We start from the raw sequence: 22538 nt of genomic DNA, 5'->3' as shown, positions 1-22538 counted from the left end.
TGTCTGCAATTCATAGGTAGATTGTGGCAGAACACCTGGGGACTTCCCGGGAAACTCTAGGTTGTACGGACCCCTGGTTGAGAAACCCTGGTTTAGACAGTTGCTCTTGCTAAAAGGTATTGCACACTCTCAAATGTTTGATGCCTCACTTTTGAAGAAGAGAACTGAAGACATAGATCCCCAATCATTTCTCTGTAGCTTTAGCTGCATTGCAAGATGAAATAACAGGAAGATCTCTGTACAGAGGCTCCTATTCATTCACAAAATAAAGCATACTACATACAGTTTACTATGCTTCAGTTATGCATAAACACAGGGAGTGGTCAGTACCAATCACTCACTCTTCATTTAGAAAAGGTCCTGGCCCCTTCCCCTGATCTTCATCCTGAAACAACCCCCTCTGTACCATGAATGCTGTGCACATCCAGCAGGAGGGAAATTAGGGAAGCTGAAAGCGCAGCAGGGGGGAAGGGACACATGGCAAGGGGCCCGGGAAGCATGGGGAAATGGATATGCATAAAGAGGGTGAACGGTACAGCAAGAGGGGCAATTACTGGAGCCAATTCCCCTATAGCAGCTGAAAGCCTGGGCAGGAGAGGAGTATAAGCTGGATTTTAGCTGCTGCAGGTGAATCAGTATTAGTAATTCACCCCCCCCCCAGCCCCACTTCTTTGTTAACATCCTTATTGGTAGCCCTGGCTACATCCTTTGTCTTTTACAGAAAGTGATCATCTCACAGCAGAAGATTGCAACATTTCAGTGCTGTGCAGCACCCCTTCATCAAGCAAGTTGACAAAGAGATCCTACGTGGCCCTAAAACATTGCACTCTTCTGCTGTGATGTGATCACTTTGAATACAACCTTTGGACGGTATTTGAAGTTCCTTGGTATACTGGCAAATATGTACTGTACATTGATCTGTGACGTTACCAGGCTCCAGCTGGTTGTTGCTGCAGCACCTGCCATCTTTAAGCATACTCTAGGAACGTGTGTGATGGGAATGTTGCCATTGGTCTTTGGCCTTATTCTGACTCTTTCTTCTGTCTTATTTAGATGGCTATGATTTATTCTCAACTTTCTTCCTTCCTCTGTTACTTCTTCAGAGGACCTTGTTTAAACACATCTATTGCATTTTGCCATTGCATGTTATTATTGTCCATTAGCTGAACAGTATTGTTTCTCTGAAGTTTAGTTAGATCCTTGAATGGCCTATTATAGTAAACTTCTTGCCAGCTTTGATTCCTCTGCAGTTTGGTTTTGCCATTATTCACAAGCTTTGGTTTTAACAGATGGCTCATAGTTGGTGACAGAGTTCTAGTGCACTTGTGCATTAGTCTTTGTGCTGGACTACTGTCCAGACCTTAGCATTTTATTTTTTGATCCAACAAACTTATCCAAAACCTGCTGGTAAGTTTTGCTTTTAAAATATGGGTCTAAAATAATAACATATAAAACTCAATTTGGGCTTGTGCCTTGATCATCTTTATTCCAGTCAATTTGTCTATTTGGAACAAGGGGAAAATTCAAAAACAGGGCATACATGTTAGTCCATGGTGTAGCCCCTACATCCTTACCCAGTAGCATAGACTAGATGTCCAAAACCTTTGTCAGATGCAGGAACAAGTTCTGATAAGCCATGCCACACAGAAAAAATATAATACTTAAATAAACACAATAGTGTTAAATATTTTAAGGAAAAGATGTACATTAAGCAACTGCTTCTGGGCATTCGGCATGTATGATTCAGTAGTAGATTAAATACACAGGTTCTGGGAACATGCAAAGAGCATATAAAACATCAAGATCCATATGTGTCTTCCAAATAACTGATTAAGAATTGCAATCTAACCACTAAAGAGTCTTGTGGGAAAAACGGCTCTGAATCTGTAATGTTTGGAAGATAAAAGTTTACTGAAATGAATGCTAGCTTGCCCAGCATTAATCCCAAACCATCATGAGCTGCAGATAAATTGGTGTTTATATCCGAAGAGAAGAAGTGAATGCTGTTCTGTAATTGTGCCCAAGATTACTCAATTTTTCTTGGTACACAGCAGCTGTAACGAAGGATGAATCATAGACAGTTGTCTTTTATTATAAAAGTAATAATAGTCCTGTGAATAGTATACAGCTTCCAATACAATAACCATGTGAACATAAATCCAAAGCAAAAGATATTCAAAGTAGATAAATGCAAAGTTAAAATGTTAATAGATAAAGTATTCCTGCAGAAAATGAACTTCAAATCATTGCTGATTTACTTTTAAATGGCATAGAAATATATTTGGAAAATAATGCTACAAAGAGAATCTATCATCTACAAAATACTCGGGCATGAAACAAATTGCCAGTTTGCCAAAGTAACAGGATTTATGACTTAATTGTAAAATCCCTTTCTTGAAGTACATCACAGAACACAGGCGAGTTGATGCTTGGATTATTGAGTTATTGTCCATATGATTGGACACTGGCAAACTGGAAAGCTTGACAATACCCAGCATAAGCCAACCACACCATTGCTACAGTTTTCTCAGCAAGCAATCTTGGAATGAAACCCAAGGGAAGGGGATATTATAGGTAAATAAAATATCCCATTTTCCTAATCGTACATCACAGGATACAGGAGAGGTAATTCTTAGACTATTGGATGTCCAAAAGCAATCTCATTAGGGGCAGGAAACTGCAAAGAGGCCCAACAGTAATGTTTCTTTTAACAGAACAGGAAGAGGAATAACTGACAAGGTTCTCACAGGGCTCCAATGAGGACTTTCCTAGCAAGGCTGGTGTCTGCCAAGGCCTGAACATCCACCTTTTAAAACTTAGTGAATGTATGAGCAGAAAACCAGCTGATTGCCTTACAGACCTGGGAAACTGAGGCCTAATGTTGAAAATCCAACAAAGCACCAACACTTATGGTAGAGTGGGCCTTCACAAGAAAATCAGTGATCCTACCTGTCAGATTGTAAATCTGAATAATGAGTTGCCCGATCCATCTTGCAATTGTGGATTGACTCACAGCCTATCCATTTCAGAAGCCTTCAAGCAACACAAACAGGGCATCAGATTGAAGAATCAAGGCCATGGCTGTGAGATAGACTTGCACAGCCCTACCCTCATCCAAGTAGTGGCGAACAATATCCTTAGGATGTTTTCGAGCTGGACAAAAGGAAAGCAATGTAATGTCCTGATTTACATGAAATGACAAGACCACCTTAGGTAGGACAGAAGTACCTGGTCTCAACACCACCTTTTTCTTTGTGAAGCACAAGAAAAAGCTTAAGGATAAAGCCATATGCTTAGACACCTTACCAATTGAGGTGATAGCCACACCAAAGGCATCCTTGTGTGATAGGAGAGGGAGAGAGATATCCCAAATGGGTTCAAACAATGATCTCTAAAGATTAAGGGTCCATGGAGTTAGCAGGGAGTGTAATAATTTGAGCCCCCTCTGGCACGAAGGCTCTGACCAAACAGTTGGAGTTCTGTGCTCTCTAAAAGAGCACTACCAAGGCAGAAACCTGACCTTCTATAGTCATCAGCTTGCAGGGATCTTGGCTGACTAGTATTTAAACAACAACACTCTCATTTGCACTGACAAAAGCCCCAAATGAGAGACTTGCCAGAAAGAATCTCCTAGTCTGTCCACGCAGTAGTACAATGCTTTAGAAGAGAGATCCAAATGCTGACTAGTAGATGAACTGGACCAAAATGTTCCATGTCTTTTCACCCTACCGTAACAAAGCCTGAAAAAACAACCTTTGCATGCAATGGTGGGTTACAATGCAGCACTGGCCATGGAAAAAGATCCAGTTAAAAGGGACTCAAATTTTTGTGTGCAGGGTCCTTAACACTAGTACATCATTCATGAGTGCAGTAAGGGTCTTAATTAAGTAAGACACCTCAAGGTTCACAGCAGGGACCATCCACATTTTCATGAAACTCTCTTCCATTGGGTATTGTTGTGTAAATAACTTAGGGGATGCAAATACCCTGCTTATATGGGCCCATTCCTTGTACATATCCTCTTCAGTAAAAGGATGCAATGGAAAGGACCCCAACCATGACACCTTGGGCCCCCGAAGGTAGCAACAGCTTAAAGTTCTTATGGACCACCTCTGTGAGAAAACTTACTATGGACTGTTGCGATGAAGACACATTAGAGAACTAAGTCTTCAGAGGATTCATTTGCCTCAAATGAGTTTGCTTTTTGAGCCCTCCCTATTCCAATTGCCTAAGATTTAACCATCCTGTGTTCTGTTATGTATGATTAGGAAAGCCTAATTTTTTGAATCAGTAAGTGTTGGAGTTTAGATAATGGCTGAAGTGAAATGACTATCTGGCTGAAGAGAAAGCTTTAAGCTGAAATCCAGGCAAACAGCTAACTTGTCACGTACCTGATTGAAGACTGAAATGACGAGGTCGGCCTCACTTGTGTCAATAGCCCTGACCCCATTGGAAGTGGAACAGAGGGTGTCTAGGGACCAGGGGGACAAGAGCGCTAGCAGATGTTGTTTGCAGCTCTTGCAGTTGGAGACTTTGAAAGACTGATGAACCTCCGATTCAGGCACAGTAGTGATATGCAGAGCTGGTATGGTAGGTTGCCAGGTGTGCACCAGAGCAAGGCAGGAAGCTGGGATGGGAGACAGGAGCAATGTCATAGGAATAGCCACGGTCATCAACGGGCGGACAGCGAGGTACCAAATCATAAGCAAGCCAAACTCAGGAGCAGAGCCGAAGTCAGGAACCAGTATCAAGCAGGAGAGTAATCAGAGTCAGGTCAGGAACAAGCCGGGTCAGCAACAAGGAAATCGCACAGGAACGAGCAGGAAACGGGGAACAGCAGAAGACCAGTCAGCACTCAGCACAGGCAGAGGCACCTTTTAAATAGTCCATCTGGCACCAATCTTCGCCAAGCGTGTGCACATGTGCGTGTGTGTGCGTGATCGTGCATTTTTGTGCGCATGTGCACGTCTATTTGCCAGCCGTCTCACGGGAATTCCCTTACATAACTACACAGATGAATTACAGAAAGGATTGTTGTTTTACCTACCAAAAACTTTGTATTTTTGATCATTCATTTCTTAGACTTGCACAGTCCTGCCAGACAGCACAGTCAGTGGTTGGTGACCTAAATTTTCGGTACTCTGGTTAAGCAATATGTCTAGGTAATGTTCCCACCTGCAGTCTGTTAATGGAGAGTGAAGTACACTGATGAAGTTATTCTCTCTGCTTACCCTGCTCTCTCCTCCTATGAGCATGTTTAATGTCAGCACATTGCAGCATGTCTGATTGGCTTTTAGTACTGAGCCTCCCATTCATACTCTTCTGTACAGGGAATATTAGAAGGCCAATATCAAGTCAAATTTAGGTGCTTATTATAGTTGTTTTTAAAAATACACCTAATTTTTCATCTGCCTGGAGCTTAGCTTGATACTGATTAGACTGACATATTTAAGAATATGATATGAAATGTAAATAGGTATTTAAAAAGATGATCTACTTAAATATATGTAGGTAATGGAAGTATTTATTCGTTTCCTCTTTTTGCAGAAAACTTCAGACATTTATAAACTTCCAGCATCACTCTTGAAGCGGTTCTATGATGATGATTCATATGATGGCTTTGTTGGGCTTATGGGAAGGAGAAATTCAGGTAAATTAACATGCAATAATGCACCATAAATTCACCAGGGCTCAGTATTGCCAACTAGCAGAAACCATATAACATGGTTTAAGTGCCACTGCAAATGTGGTTTCTACTCTTCCGTATGGTAGTCAAAGCATGAGGATAGGAACCTGTGTTTAGAAACTAGAAAAACTATGATAGAACCAAAAATAGAGCAGTTATCCATGGTGACCATATGGGTTCCTTGTTTCATTTTCATTTTCTGTGGGCAAAGGTTCTTTTGTTTATGGTTGCTTGGGTATAGCAATATGTTTTTCACATACTAAGCACTGCGTTGTGGATGGCGGAGGGGGGGGGGGGGCAAGATAATCAGGCAATAAACATGTTTAAAAAAGAAGTCAGCAATAGTAGTTTTTATGGTTTTTTGACTCGAGGCTTCCTTTAAAATGAATCTGTGTCCAGGCCATGAGCCTTCTAACATTTACATATTCCTAAGTAAATTAGCTTTAAAAGAAGGCAACCTTGACATCTGTAACTGCAGGTATTGTGGAGTAATTCATCCTCACAGTTCACAAAAGTAGCAGTGACGTCATTAAGTCGGTTCTCAGCACTCTGCCCTCTCCCCTCCCAAAGCTCCTGCTCTGTGTTTATATTTAAAATTAAAAGGCTGGCAGGCTGCCATGTCACTGCTGGAAGGGGAAGATAAAATGAACTAAACTTCTAAAAATGAAAGGCTGGCATCAGACCTATAAGCTTTTGTGTTGTTTCGAGTACTTTTCAGCACGTGTTTTTATGCATATATGTCCATTTCATTGTGCATTTTCTCAAGTTATGCAGTCAACATCTACAGTAGGGAGGGGAGAGAGGGGAGAGAGAGGAGAGAGAGAGGGGGGAGAGAGGAGAGAGAGGGGGGAGGGGAGAGAGATGGGGGAGAGGGGGGGGAGAGAGGGAGAGGGGAAGAGAGGGGGAGAGATAGGTGAGAGGGAGAGAGGCGAGAGAGAGGGGGGAGAGAGGAGAGAGAGGGGGAGAGAGAGAGGGAGAGAGGGGAGAGAGGAAGAGAGGGGGAGAGATAGGTGAGAGGGAGAGAGAGGGGGGGGAAGAGAGAGAGAAAGAGGGAGAGAGGGGGAGAGAGAAGAGAGAGAGAGGAGAGAGAGGGGAGAGAGAAAGAGGGGAGAGAGCGGGGGAGAGAGAAGGGGGGAGAGAGGAGAGAGAGAGGGGGAGAGAGATAAGGAGAGAGAGAGAGAGACACACCAGTACCGTTGCAGGTGGGAACAGCGCTGGATCGAGAAAGGGGGGGGGGGCGTGAGGGGGGATACGTCGACTGGAACATGTTTTACCTTAATGCTGGGAATGCATTAAGGTAAAAAAATGTTCCAATTGAATCTGCATTTATGGAAACACAACATTTCCTTAAATATAAAATGACATTTATCAAAATTTACACCTAAAGCTAGCTTGGTTGTAGAGTGACCACCCTGGTAAACAAGAGTTGCATGTGTTATTAATAATCCTATTATTTTAGTTTATTTATAAAATGTCAAAGGAGATGGAGGTGCAGGGTAATGGGGCATGGAAACGCAGTACAAGTAACATTTATACATAATAGATAGCAATGTGTAGAAGGGATAAAGAGCAGTCAGGCAGGAAGCAGATGTCAGCAGCAGCAGGTGCAGTAAAGAAACATGGCAATACATTTTACCTATTTCATATTGACCCTATCATGTTGAAATCCACAGCAAAGAGCATAAGGATAACCGGTGAATTTAAATAATTTTCTCTTTTCCAGATTCTAAGGAATTCTCCTCATTGCCTTTAAAAAGTAAGTAAGATCCACATTAATTTTAAATGATGAGTGAAGCCAAATGTTTAATAAATAAAAAAAAAAAATATTTATATAGGAAGCAAGTATAGCAATGACTTCCTAAGGAGCTGCTGGAAATATGTGTTTACCTGCCCTGTATCTGGATCCAATAATTAACTGTTGACAACCTCTGACAATGATTTGGTCCAGTCACTAGGGTCTATTTAGCCATTTATTGCAGTACTCTAACTGGAGAGAAGGCTTCTGGAGGCAGAATACCACAATGGCTAAGGGGTTAGCACTTCTGTCTGGGAGCCCTAGGCTTGTTGATTCAAAGCACAACCTGCCTGCAATTTGCATGTTCTCCCTGTACTTACATGGTTTTCCTCCCATGCTCCAAAGACTTCTTGGTGGGTAAATTGGCTCTAATATATGTATGAATGTACTTTAGGCCCCATTCGCACTTGAAGCTCCAAACTCCAACTCCAACTCGAAGCTCCAAACCGCTGTTCAAATTAAAAAAATGTAAATGTATAATTAACCCCTAACCTTAACCCCCTAACTCTATAAAATAATAATAATAAAATAATAATAAACACCCTAACCCTAAGAAATAAATGCTGATATTAATAACAATAATAAATTGACATCCAAATAAAAAATAAGAAGATAGTAAATAAAATATTAACCCCTAACCCCTAATCGTAAAGTGTTACTAAACCCAGGACCCTGCTTTATGATAATATAGTAATATGGTCATATGAAACTTGCAATGCTTTACCCCGTGGCTATATACAGTTGCAAGAAAAAGTATGTGAACCCCTTGGGATTACGTGGAGTTTTGCATGAATTGGGCATAAAATGTGCTCTGAACGTCATCTAAGTCACAACAATAGAAGAACACAGTCTGCTGAACATAATACTACACAAACATTAGATGTTGCCATGGTTTAATTGCACATAACATGTAAACATTCACAGTGCAGGGAGGAAAAAGTATGTGAACCTTTGGACTTAATAACTGGTTGACTCTCCTTTGGCAGCAATAACCTCAACCAAACGTTTCCTGTAGTTGCAGATCAGACCTGCACAACGATCTGGAGTCATTTTGGACCACTCCTCTTCACAAAACTGTTTCAGTGTAACAATATTCTTAGAATGTCTGGTGTGAATCTCTCTCTTAAGGTCATGCCACAGCATTTCAATTGGGTTGAGGTCAGGACTCTGACTGGGCCACTCCAGAAGGCGTATTCTGTGCTGTTGCAGCCATTGTTTTGTTGAATTACTTGTATGCTTTGGGTCATTGTCCTGTTGCATCACCCATCCTCTGCGGAGCTTCAGTTGGCGGACAGATGGTCGTACGTTTTCCTGCAAAATGTCTTGATAAACTCTGGAATTCATTTTCCCATCAAAGACAACAATCCATCCAGGCCCTGAGGCAGCAAAGCAGCCCCAAACCATGATGCTCCCTCCGCCATGTTTCACAGTGGGGATGAGGTTTTGATGTTGGTGTGCTGTGCCTTTTTTTCTCCACACATAGTGTTGTGTGTCCTTCCCAAATAACTCAATCTTGGTTTCATCTGTCCACAGTATATTTTGCCAGTAGTGCTGTGGAACATCCAGGTGCTCTTTTGCAAACTTCAAACGTCCTGCAATATTCTTTTTGGAAAGCAATGGCTTCCTCCGTGGTGTCCTCCCATGTACTCCATTCTTGTTTAATGTTTTCCTTATTGTAGATGTGTCAACAAAAGTGTTAGCATGTGCCAGAGATTTCTGTAGGTCTTTAGCTGACACTCTGGGATTCTTCTTTACCTCATGCAGCATTCTGTGCTGTGCTCTTGCAGTCATTTTTACAGGACGACCACGCCTAGGGAGAGTAGCAACAGTGCTAAACTTTCTCCATTTGTAGACAGTCTGTCTTACCATGGACACATGAACATCAAGGCTTTTGGAGATACTTTTGTAACCCTTTCCAGCTTCATGCAAGTCAACAATTCTTGATGGTAGGTCTTCTGAGAGCTCTTTTCTGCGAGGCATGGTTCACATCAGACAGTGCTTCTTGAAACCAGTAAACCCAAAACAGGTGTGTGTTTTTTAAGGGCAGGACAGCTGTCAGCAACACATCCAATATCATCACACTGATTGGAGTCAAGGTTGGCTCACTCCTGGCTCCAATTAGCTCTGGGAGAAGTCATTAAGCTAGGGCCTCACATACTTTTTCCTCCCTGCACTGTGAATGTTTACATGTTATGTGCAATTAAACCATGGCAACATCTAATGTTTGTGTAGTATTATGTTCAGCAGACTGTGTTCTTCTATTGTTGTGACTTAGATGACGTTCAGAGCACATTTTATGCCCAATTCATGCAAAACTCCACGTAATCCCAAGGGGTTCACATACTTTTTCTTGCAACTGTACTTATAAGAGAAGGAAAGGTTAACTATCAAAAAAACTATTATAATATTCCCTCTCCTTATCTCTGCATGGCCTTGCATGCCCTTTATCACAAACTGCTGTGTAAATACATTTTTTACATGCATCCACGTGATCACATCAGATTTATAATTACTTAACATGAGTTTAGTGTTACTAAACCCAGGACACTGCATTCACTATATCTGGTCTCCCACAGTACACAGAACATGGAAATGCAATTATTATAGTAAATATAAACTGCTAAATACCTTTCCTCATCAGCAATATATAGCAGTCTTGTGACTTCTATCAGTGTCCAGCACTGGTTAAAGCTTGTAGGAGTTGTTTTCATTCTCCTCTGACTGTCCTATGAGACTGCATAACCCCTGATTCTCTGTCTGGACAGTGCTGACTGGCCCTGTGCTGATCAAATGTACTCTCCCAAAGAAAACAAAACTCTCTGGCAATACACACTAAACTGAGCATGTGCAGAGTGACTCCTAGAGCTCTGTACTATCAGCAGATGGATTGGGGACAGTAGAAGAAGAGAAGGATCAGAGAAGACAGGATCAAATGGCCTTTTTACACAATGCAGAGGATTAACCCCTTATGTTCCACAGTGAGTATAACAAGTATATTTTACTGCATATACAGACTGATTTTACTGTTGTGGGTTTAGTAACACTTTAACCACTAAGCCTAACATGTAACCCCTAACCCTAACTCAAACCCTACCGCCAACCCCTAATCCTAAACCTAACCTAACCTTAACTCCAACCCCTTACCCTAACAATAAATAAATAACAAATAAATAAAAACGGATGGAAAAGCTAAAAAAGCTGAAAAACCTAGCAACAAATGTTGCAACAGATTATATTTTTCTCTATGGACTAACAAAAATTAAAAAAAAACGCCAAATGCTTAAAAAACACTGCATGAAAACGCATGAAAGACGCTCAAAGATGCTACTCTTAAGTTTGGGTGCTCCCAAACATTTATTCTCTCCATAGACCATACTTCTGAACAACATCATCAGGAATTGGCTCAGATAAATATTTATGACCTAGTGGTTAATCCTTCCCATACTGATTACTGGAACTTCCTTCCAGCAAAAGGCAGAAGCAACTGACCCACCAGGCTTAGGGAAAACCTACAGAACCCAGAAAAGGTAAACAATAAGTCAGGCTGGATATACAGCCCAACCGCAACTCACACTAAATTTAGATAGAAGCACAAAGAGGAGTTATTGGGATAAGAAGAGGTCAGTATTTTTATACTCCATCAGAAATTGTTTGAGCGGGGCTAACAAATATTTAAAAATTCTAAATGTCAAAGAAGAAGGTAGGAGCACACTATACTTCTGGCACATTAACATGCTGCATGTTTAAAGGGATAAACCATGGGGAAATGTGCAAATATTCATGTATTCCAGGGATTCATTAAATATGTTTTTTATTTTGTCTTTTCATGTACTTTAATGATTATGTTTTATTTACTTATGGTAAAGCTCAACTCTGGGTTGAAATAAAGGACACAAATTAATGTTGCTCTGTGTTCATTAAAGTGGTTCTTCAGTCTTTAGAAAAAATTGAAAGTCAGCCGCTACAAATACTGTAGCTGCTTACTTTTAATATAAGGACACTTTCCTGTCCAGGGATCCAGTGCCGTCTTCACCCAAGTCAGTTCTTTGCTGGACATGTCTAGTAAGGGAAGCCGACTGTGTCTCCTTGTAGCTTCACAGACAGCTTCCCACGGCACATGTGCAAGCCACTCTGCACTTTGTGAATGGTCTTGCAGCCTCTTGGGTCCTGTAATGCATCCCAAGCTGTTGCGGGCAGGGAGGGCAAAAAAATTCTGGTAGAATTGCCTAGGCAATTCCATCAAAATGGGTAGTTTTGGTAGGTACCCGCTCCCCCCCTCCAAAAAAAAAAAGAACTTCCAATATTGTTAGAGGAGGGGGATATTTTAAAACACAGGGCTTTTTTTAGTATGAACGTGGGGGACTGCAGTTCCGGCACCTCCAGCACTGAAGGAATGTAATGATAAGGGTCCTGGGGTGTGCTGGAGGGTCCATTGATTCCTCGCTGGGGGATCTAATGTTGCTGAGGGGTAATCTGTTGTTGACAGTGGGGTCTATTGTTGATGGGGTCTTATGTTGCTGAGAGGGAGGGATCTATTGTTGCTGGCAGCTGCTGGGTCTATTAATGCTGGCCAAATCAAACTTTACTGCATTGTACAGTGCTGTCCAACCCCGGGAGGTTCAACACAGTAGAATGATGACCTAATCAGTGTATTACTGCTCCCTTATTGCTTATGGGCTCAGAAAAACAGTGGTAGGGCTGCAAAAAAGAAATTCATTAATTAAAAAGAAAAAAACAGTGCACATTTATAAAGCACAGTGATGTGTTGGAAGAAAAATCTATAAAGGCAGAAGATCCCAGTTTACCTCCTAAATGAGCTCCTTAGTTTCAGTTTGCAGGGACGTCACAGGCAAGCAGGACCTAACTATCCTGTCCAAAAAGGGCTGCCTGGATTACAAAACTTGCTCAAAAGAACTACAAATCCTTTGGCATTTTTGGTATTTATTTTTGCCTGGAGTTCAGATTTAAAATGCCATATTGCAATGGAAAAGGAGTGTGGAAATCACTGGTTAAAATTTGTTTTTAATGTTTTAAAACATTAGACTTTATCCTATTCTGTCCTTTTTTATCAATAGAATATCTGCAGTTATCATGGGAATAATTGTTTCTTACTGATAAATTTACAGGAGACATGCATGACTTCTTTGTTGGTTTAATGGGAAAGAGGAATTTACAAACAGGTATGTCAGTATGCTTTCCCATATAACACAACCTGACCCCTTGCTTTACTCTATGTCATTAATACAGATCAATTTTTTAAAATTGTCTTTCTTAAGGAAACTTTGCAAGTGAAGAAAAGGAAGTTGAACCGGATTCCAGGTACCCAACAAAATGCAGAAAGTAAGTTCATCGTGAATCATCAAAGGAGAAGTTTGGGTTATGCTGCAGCTGTTTCCCATCAGCTCTAAGTCCAAGAACTCATTGATCACATGACTGCTGATCGTGCAGTTCTTGGTCTTCCCAAAGCAGAGAGCAGTGACTGTCAGTCACTGCTCTCTGCTCTGCCCCTCCAGAGCTCACTGAAGAGCTAGGCTGGGGAGGGTGCAGGAGCAACTGGCATCTAGGTGGATCCTGACATTACTGTCGGGATCTTTCCAGAGCCTGGAGCAGCTCTGTGGTGTCAGCCTCTGATTCTGGGTCACAGGAGTACAGAAATAAATGCACATCTGTGACCCAAAGAAGCATAGCCAAAAAAGCTTTGACTGCCCTTTTCTTTATAAACAATATTAAGGCCTGTGTTGACAGGCTTGTCTATGGGTCAGAACTACTTTACTCACTATACACGTTTACAGGATTTCAAAGTAAGCTCAAATCATGTCAAGTGTAGGTCAGAAGATATTCAGCTGCACCTGTTAACTACTTCAATACCAGGCCAGTTCTGACACTTCTCACATACATATGAAATTCAGTTTATATATATATTTTTAAGCAGAGGCCCTAGAAAATAAAATGGTGGGAAAATATACATTTGAATTAATTTTAGTGAACACAAACACAACATAATACTCATTTCTTTGGTATAATATAAAAGATTATGTTGCGCCAAGTAAATAGATACCTAACATGTCACACTTTATTATTGCATACGTCTGTGGAATGATGCCAAACTACGTTACCTAAAAATCTCCATAGGTGTGGCATTAAAAGCCTTTACAGGTTACCAGTTTAGAGTTACACAGGAGATCTGGTGCTAGAATGAATGCTTTCACTTTGATGTTTGAGACAATACCTCACATGTGTGGTATGATCACTGTTTACATATGTGCAGGACTTACATAAGCATTCGCATTTCCATATGAGCATGGGGGGGACGGGGGCACTTTACATTTTTATTTTATATTTATTTTTTATTAAGTTTTTTACACTGTCCCTTTAATTTTTGATCAACTTTTTCGCTATCACAAGGAGAAACATCCCCTGTGATAGCATGGGCCACGACAAGTCCTCCGATGGGACGGGTGGGTGTAGTAGTGATCAAGTGGCTGCTATTACATCAATGTGTGACCAAACATCAATATACCAGTGAACTTAACTATGTGTCCATACGCATTACTAGTGCAGATAATTCTACACCAGTGTCACAAAAAAACAAAATGATGACCAAATATTGGCTGCACATATACAATGGGGTTGATTTACTAAAGTCAAATAGACTGTGCACTCTGCATATGCCGTTGCAGTCATTTTCACCAGAGTTTAATGAATGTGCTAAAGCTACACTTTGTAAAGAATACCAAATCAGGAGCAAGGAAAATAAAAATAGCATTTTTGCTTGAACATGATTGAATCATGGAAATGGGCAGAGCTTCACCACATTCACCAAGCTCTAGAGAAAATTGGTGCAACTGCACTTGCAAAGTGCACAGTCTATTTGCCTTTAGTAAATTAATCCCTATGAGAACAATTCACTAAAATTTATCGCATGCGTTATGTTGGTCACGTGACAATGTCAATTCACTATTGTTGGTATACGGTATTTACTGCAAATAGCAAAAACGCTTGATAAATAACGCATAAAAAGGACTTTTTTTTGGCAAAGAGCGGGCGGCCACCTTGTCCTTAACAACCGATGACTCATCAGCTGTCAGTGGGCTTCCCTGCTGACAGCTGAATGTAAAAAAAGAATTGCTGACAATTAAAAATGTTTTTAAAAAATGGCGTCGGGTTCCCCTCCAAAATCCATACCAGACCCTAAGCTGAGCATTCAGCACGGCAGGACAGGAAATGGGGGGGCACCCCCCTGTGACATCATCGGGTGGCTCTCGCCCCTTAGTTATTTAAGAATTGTCAGAAGGTGGAACTGTCAAATGGCGGGAGCCTTCGTCGGGGGTGGAGCTCTTTTTTTTTCGGGTCGGTAGTGACATGGACATCGTGATTGACGATGGATCTACACCAGGGAACCTTTTTATATTTTTTTTTTTTAGTAAAGGACTCGTCAAAAATTGCCTCCTGTGTTTTTTTATACTACTTTTTTTTGGTGAATGAGTAGGGGTACCATGTTCATATGGGGGGTGGATCTTGGGGCCCCCTTGTTACAAGGGACTCCCATATTCTGATAAACCTCCACAACCACCAGCCAGGGATGTGGGGAAGAGGCCCTTGCCCCCCCCATGTTGAGGACATGTGGCCTGGTATGGTTCAACCCTTCCCTGACTTGGTATGGTATGGACTGGGGGTTGGGGGGGAGGGGGGCCCACTCCATTTTTTTCTTAATTTTCCTTTGCCAGCAATTTTCAGATGACAGCTGATGGCTTATCGGTTGTTAAGGACGCCAGTGGCCACCCACTCCTTCACAATCGGTAATTACTACTATTAATAAATACAGTGGGTATAGAAAAGAATCACCCTCCTTTAAATTAAACAGATGTTGTTGCTTTGCAGGATGAAATGAAGGCAAACCCAGTTTTTGTTTTATCCAGCTGTATTTACTCATTATACTTACTGCATTTTTTTTGACATCCAAGTGAAAGACATAATACCGACAAGTCAGAATTTTTTTTTTAAAACTCAAAAACAAAATCACTGAGTAGGAAAAAGGATTACCCCCCCCCCCTCCTAAAAATGACTTGTAAACTCAATCAGGTGTACTTTCTCAATGGCACAGAAAACCATTTGACTTTCAGCTGTGATCAACTGTTGTCATTTTGATTAGATTAGCATGAAAGCACTTTCCTGGAGCATTTCTCTGATAGTGGAGCTGAAGCAAACAACCAATTATGGGTGGCAAGGCACTGTCAAAAGATCTCACAAGTCAGGAGATGGATACAAAAATATTGCAAATGCTTTATCAATACGTGAGAGCACAGTGAAGTCTATTGTTAAGCAGTGGAAGATGTTTGGTACAACACAGACCCTCCCTGGACCAGGATGTCGCTCCAAACTGGATGAAAGAATCAGGAGGAAACAGGTCAGAGAGGCTATCAAGAGGCCTACAGCAACTCTGAAGCAGTTGAAGGAATGTATGACAAAGAGTGGTCATTGTATGGATGTGACAACAATATCACAAATTCTCCACAAATGTAGTTTGTATGGGAGGGTTGCAAAAAAAAGCCACTCCTCAAGAAAGGCCACTTGCAGTCATGACTGAGCTTTGCCAAAATGCACCTTGAAGATTCTGAGTCCACATGGAAAAAGGTGTTATGGTCAGATGAGACTGAAATTCAATGATTTGGCCTCAACACTAAAATATATGTCTGGTGGAAATCCAATAGAGCTCACCATCCAAATAACACCATTCCTACAGTAAAGCATGGAGGTGGTAATATCCTGTTATAGAGATGTTTTTCTGCAGCAGGGACTGGAGCACTTGTCAGGATAGAAGGCGAAATGGACGGGGTAAAATACTGTCACATTCCTGAGGAACTGCAGCCTTCTGCCAGAAAGTTGTCAATGGGAAGAAGGTTTACCTTCCAACATGATGTGAGATGGGGAAACAGCTCTCATTGTTTGAACACTGTTTGTGTGGAGTAAATTAAATGTTTTGACTGACATTCTGCGGTTTAGCTCCAAGATGTCACTGTTTTTCTAACACAGCCTCAGACTACATAGATATTTCTATATTCATGAAGAGGTGGGGTTTTCACACAGTTTAGAGAGAACAGGAAGAAGAGAGAGAAGCCATGTTTAGAGGATGGTGACTGAAGGAGCCATGTGAGCAGAGAACCTGATGGCATCCAGGTGTGAGAACATCCCTCAGTAACCAGAGCTGCAGTGAAGTGAAGCTGATCATTTCCAAGACCCTGATCCTGTTCAGAGAAAGGAAGATTGCTGCCAGGAATGCTGATGAGAGCAGAGGAACTAAGCAGCATATACTGCGATACCGCATGCTTGTTGGAGAGACATTTGTTCTATTCAGAGTCACCAGCGGATGCAACGCAGACCCGGGTCGTAAGATCGTGCATGCACCTCATTTCAGTGTTGGCACCTTGAGACTGAGTCCAGGCCTATAGATAGTTAGTTAGGGTCTCTGTTTGTGTCAGGCCACAAGTGTTGTTACTGATTATTGGAAGGACTCCATAACTTAAAGTGACATTTCACATTGGAGAGCTGATAAAATCCCACAAACTCAAGCCAGACTGGCATTTTGCTCAGAAGGAATACTCAGGCACGTGCTGCAGGACCAGTTATGGGAGAGGGAATACTGTAGATTTGTGTAAGATTGTAAGCTGTTGTGCTGCACCGCAGGCTAGCCCATACCATACACCCATACACTGATTCCTGCTCTTTTAGGGTAATAACAGGTAAGGTGTGGCAGCTTATTTGTGCCCGCCAGTAGGTAAATTACTACACTTTCTACCTTCATCCATCAGAAGGTGCCGTGCTGTGCAACACAAGGGTCTCAGCCTTTGGGTTGGGTGTATGTAAATTTATTGTATGTTTCCAGCATTTGCGGTTGTGTTTATTTGCCACATCTAAGTAAAATTCTGTTGTGGCCAAAGCTGGTGTTGGGGTTGCCTTCCTCGTTCATGACTTCACTGTATCCTGGGGAGCCCACCCCGAAACACGGCTTACAATGACAATGACCCAAAGCATACAGCAAAATTGACCACACAGTGGTTGCAGGAGAAAAGGGTGAATGTCTTTGCATGGACTAGTCAGAGCCCAGACTTGAACCCCATTGAAAATCTGTAGAATTACTTGAAGACTGCAGTCCACAAATGGTCACCATGAAATTTAAGTGAACTTGAGCAGTTCTGCAAGGCTGTAATTAAAGCAAAACGTGGTCCAACACAATACTGACACAAGGGGGTGATTCTTTTTCCAACTCAGTGATTCTGTTTTTGAAATGTTTTTAATTGTTTTTTGACATGTTGGTGTTATAGCTTTCACTTGGATGTTATAATTGCGCTGAGTAAATACAGCTGGATAAAACATAAACTATGTCTGTCTTCATTTCTGGCTGCAAAGCAACAAAATGTGAATATTTTAAAGGGGAGTGATTCTTTTCTATACCCACTGTATGCCAGCTACCACCAGGCGTTACATTACCGCATGTTTTCAGTAGTAAAATACAGCAAGACTTCATAAAATAACTCATGCAGTATATTTGTAGTGTTTTTTAGTGAATGCCAACAAATGTTTTGAAAAACGTTGTTCTGTATCTTACTACATACTTGGATGTTATAGGATATTACTTTGTGAATTGTCCCCATTATGTTCAAAAAGTGTCCATTTATATCCACTCATGATCTCCACATGTTATGATTCTAAACAATACTGTCCACACAGTGTCCACCAATCCATTTCTGCCTTCTCTCCAGGATCCGCTCCCTTTAGGATGATACTCACCTTCCACAAAGGACCTATACTAACATTCAATACATCAGATAGATTGCAAAAGTTTAGACTCCGTTGAGTTTAAAAATACATCAGCTAAGATATTATTTCTGGGCATATTTCATCTGTACTCAAACAAAGAGCAGAATCACACAAGGCAAAAAAATTCTTACTTTTTGTTAAAATAAGTATATTAACCACTTTAATACCGGGCACCTTTACCCCCTTCCTGCCCAGGCTAATTTCCAGCTTTCAGCGCTGTCGCACTTTGAATGACAATTGCGTGGTCATGCAACACAGTACCCAAACTAAAATTTTATCATTTTGTTCACATAACTAGAGTGTTCTTTTAGTGGTATTTGATCACCACTGGTTTCTTTATTTTTTACTGAGTAAATGAAAAAAGACTGAAAGGTTTGAAAAAAAAAGTTTTTTTTGTTTCTGTCATTTTGCAAATTATTATTATTATACAGTATTTATAAAGCGCCAACAGTTCACTCAGCGCTGTATATTACAAAGGGGGACAGAACATGCGACAGTACAGTAGCAATACAATGCAATACATGAGGGGATTGAGGGCCCTGCTCTTTCGAGCTTACAATCTAGGAGGGAGGGGATAGTGGTACAGGAGGAAATAGCTGTGGGGGATGGAGTGGTAGGAAGAGTGGAGGAGGTCGGGAATTAGCAGGGGGTGGGGTAGGCTTCCCTGAAGAGGTGGGTTTTCAGGGTATGCCTAAAGGAGAGGAGAGTAGGTGATAGTCTGATGAGTTGGGGCAGGGAGTTCCAGAGGATGGGTGACACCCTGGAGAAATCCTGGAGGCAGGCATGGGAGGAGGAGACCAGGGAACTAGAGAGAAGGAGGTCTTGTGAGGAGCGGAGTGTGCGTGTTGGGTGGTACTTGGATATTAGGTTGGTGATGTAATTTGCGGCAGTATGGTGGACAGCTTTGTACGTCAGTGTTAGGATTTTGAATTTGATCCGTTGCGCAATCGGAAGCCAGTGGAGGGATTGGCAGAGGGGGGTGGCGGAAACGGAGCGGTTGGTAAGGTGAATGAGTCTGGCTGCCGTATTCAGGATCGACTGAAGTGGGGATAGCCTGTGGCGAGGCAGGCCAGTGAGGAGGGAGTCGCAGTAATGGAGTTGTGATATGATGAGGGAGTGGATGAGCTGTTTTGTGGTTTCTGGGGTTAGGAACGTGCAGATTTTGGCAATGTTGCGGAGGTGGAGTCTGCATAAGTTTGTTAATGATTGTTAATGATTGGACTTGGGGCTGGAAGGATAGGTTGGAGTCTAGAATGACACCAAGTACTCTGGCCTGCAGGGTGGGCCTGATAGTGGCATTGTTGGATGTGATGGAGAAGTCAGTAGGGGGGGTGCGCGGGCTGGGGGCAAGACTAGGAGCTTGGTTTTGGAGAGGAATGAATTTCATTGCTATAAACAAGCATTTTACTGAATGAAATCATTCAGTTTGTTTTGTTGTGATTAGCTGTAATTGGCCACAGCCAATCACACAGATGGGCTGTGATTGGCCCAGTCTGCACCATGCGATTACTGTGACCAATCACAGCTAGCAACACAATTGTGTCCAATAGATGGCATGAAAGGAAGCCGTCCGCTGTTTACAATTGTCATGTGACCTGCTGTGACAGGTCACAGCTGTCACATGATACAGGCAACGGGCCAGTACACAGATCAGTCATACAATGGACACAGCCGGTGACAGATCTCACCGCAGCGGGGCACTGTGGGCATGTGAGGTGACGATCCAGGAGGATGGCATATAACGTCCACCTGGATCGACAAAAGGGTTAAAAATGATGACTTTTTGGGGAGTAAATGTTTGATTTATAAAACTGAAAAGGGTCTGAACTGTGGAAGCTGTGCAAATAAAAGACAAAACGCTAGTCACCGGTATTGCATCTGATCTCCATGCAGGTAATGTTTCCTCATTACTTAAGTCAGCCATGATTCAGCAAGGACCAGCCAAGATTCGAACCATCTTTGAGCAGGCTGATTGTACTCAAATGGATTGCTGTACAACTAGGTTATAACTAGCCTGTCAGATTTTTCGTGTGATTATTGCCAGTGGCTAAAGCCGCTGGTAATAATCACTGTGTTCTCCAGGCAGGGACAGCTTCCCTCCCCCCATCCCTGCCAGGAGAACACAATAGCTCCATGGGAAAGATTCCCATATCAACACTGACTGTATTGATGGGAAAATCAAATTATTTTCTTTTCTGCAACCTGTGGTTGCAGGAAAGAAAATCACATCATCTATTGCCGTCTTTACTTACTATTAACACACTCTATGTGAAGGAAGGCATCGTGGTAGGGCTTTGCTTCCTCATGTCAGTGCTGCTCTTCCTGCGCCTGGTGGAATGATGACTGATATAATCAAGCAGCAGTAGGAGAGTTGGAGAAAGCACAGATCCACAGAATGAGGCAGAAGCTGGGAAATCCTAGCATTGCTGGTCTTCAGGTACAGATTTCTGTTCAGCAAGAAGAACATTGAGCAGCACAGTAGTGATAGCACCAAATTTTCTCTAGGTTTTGTGAGACAAGCAGTCACAGTCAGCTCAAAGCACACAAGGGCCTATGCACAGAAGGGCAAATGCTATTTGTTAAAAGGAATTGTATACAAAAAGTAAATTTTCAAGGCATTCAGTGCTTTCCTCACCCCAAGCCGATTCCTCAATCGGCTTTTTTGGTGCTGGTGCTGGTGCCGCCATCTTGACTAAGGGAAACTAGCAGTAAAGCCTACTGTGCATGCGCAGAGTGCACTGTGCTTTGTGAATGGGCCATAGTCCTATGGGACTTGATGAGTTTCCAAGAGGGCTGCAGGGGAAAGTGGGTGCGGGTACCTGTCAAAACCAGGTACCCGCTCCCTCACAAAAGGTGCAAAATGTGGCAGCAGAGGGGAGAGGAGGCAGATAAGCAGAGCTTCCACTTTTGGGTGGAACTCCACTTTAAGAGATTGTCAATGTTCTAGTCTAGTGTTTTAAAGCATGATTTCAGATTTACTTTACACTATAATCACTAAACGTCTAGTCCCCGATGTTTACATTAGAACTAATGAAGTCAGTGAAAGTTTGTGAATCTTGTGATCTGTATGAATGGGAATATAAACAAAATACTTATATTAAGGATGACCTTGAACGTTTAGCTCTCTTTAGGAAGCACTGCAATAAAGAAAAAAGGAGCTTACATAAGTCAACTTTCTCGAGTTTTCTGTTTGGGTGAAATTATTTTCTGAATGTATCATCTGAAAAATATATTGCTACCAGACATATAACCTTCATATTGGTAGCTGACTTTCTTTTTCTTTGTTGCTACAGGTTCAGGCGTTCAGTTTAAGATGGGCAACATTGAAGGTCCTAGAAGATCTTCTGAGCAGAAACATTACCTTTCAAATGCCAAACACACTGGATTTTTTATTTCATACCACGGATGAAAAGCCCCACTTACATTGAAATATATTTTCACATTTCTCTCCATCATCCTGTTCATTACAATATCATTTGTCAAACGAAAATGACAAGTGAACGTCATCAGAATTATAGTTGTCCATAGCTATAAATTATTGATTCCACAGAAATATTTTCTTTTGGTCTATTTGAATATTGCCAACTAATTTTGTTAAACAATTTGGCAATTGTGCCACTGAGTCCTTTCCTTTGTAGGTTTTGTCATCCATATGGCTGAGTATAAGACCAGATTTAATCAGACAAGAAGAATAAAGGCTTACAAATGGTAAACATATGTAAACTGTAAAGAGAATAAAGGCTTGGATTTCCATGTGAAAGATGACGTCCTACATTGTACCCTTAAGTGTCACCAATAATCTTGTGCCTATCACCTTACCAGCCAAGCTTCAACCCAACAATGTAGCTAAAGATAAAACAATCACATCAAATAATAACAATATTTTTACATATGATCTTGTGTGTTGTTGAGTCTTTTTCAGCTAGTATGATGTATCTTTTGTTATATAAAGTAACACTGAAGCTATAATGACACAATTAAAATGGATTAAATGTTCAGAGGTATAAAACTGCTCTTTTGTAAAGCAAATGATGTGTGTCTTCTGCCATATAATAATATATTTTCATACTGGAACACAAAGTGTGCATATTTTGTGTATCCTTTAATGATTTCTTACTACAATTCACTGTAAATTACAGCAGTCATGGAGACCTAAAAAAGGTGAAATCCCATTTATATTTGATACCCTCATAAAGTAACATGGATGTGCTCCCCATAAACAAAGATTTTGTAAAGAAT

The 22538-nt window shown here is 41.5% G+C and overlaps 1 protein-coding gene across 1 annotated transcript in view; it reads left to right on the top strand.

The window, feature by feature from the left end:
- The window catches only part of TAC3 (tachykinin precursor 3), a 105957-nt gene extending 83662 nt beyond the window's left edge, over positions 1 to 22295 (top strand). Inside the window, exons 3-7 of the mRNA XM_089681032.1 lie at positions 5548 to 5650; positions 7410 to 7442; positions 12608 to 12661; positions 12758 to 12821; positions 21593 to 22295. Coding sequence (XP_089537158.1) covers positions 5548 to 5650; positions 7410 to 7442; positions 12608 to 12661; positions 12758 to 12821; positions 21593 to 21611 — 273 coding nt within the window. The 3' untranslated portion in view covers positions 21612 to 22295. The remainder of the gene's footprint in view (positions 1 to 5547; positions 5651 to 7409; positions 7443 to 12607; positions 12662 to 12757; positions 12822 to 21592) is intronic.
- The last annotated feature ends 243 nt before the right edge of the window (positions 22296 to 22538 follow it).

The sequence above is a fragment of the Staurois parvus genome, unplaced genomic scaffold (genome assembly GCF_062004578.1).
Source record: "Staurois parvus isolate SC_StPar_1 unplaced genomic scaffold, SC_StPar_1.0 ptg000017l, whole genome shotgun sequence".
Taxonomy (NCBI): domain Eukaryota; kingdom Metazoa; phylum Chordata; class Amphibia; order Anura; family Ranidae; genus Staurois; species Staurois parvus.
This window is presented reverse-complemented; position numbering and strand designations above follow the sequence as displayed.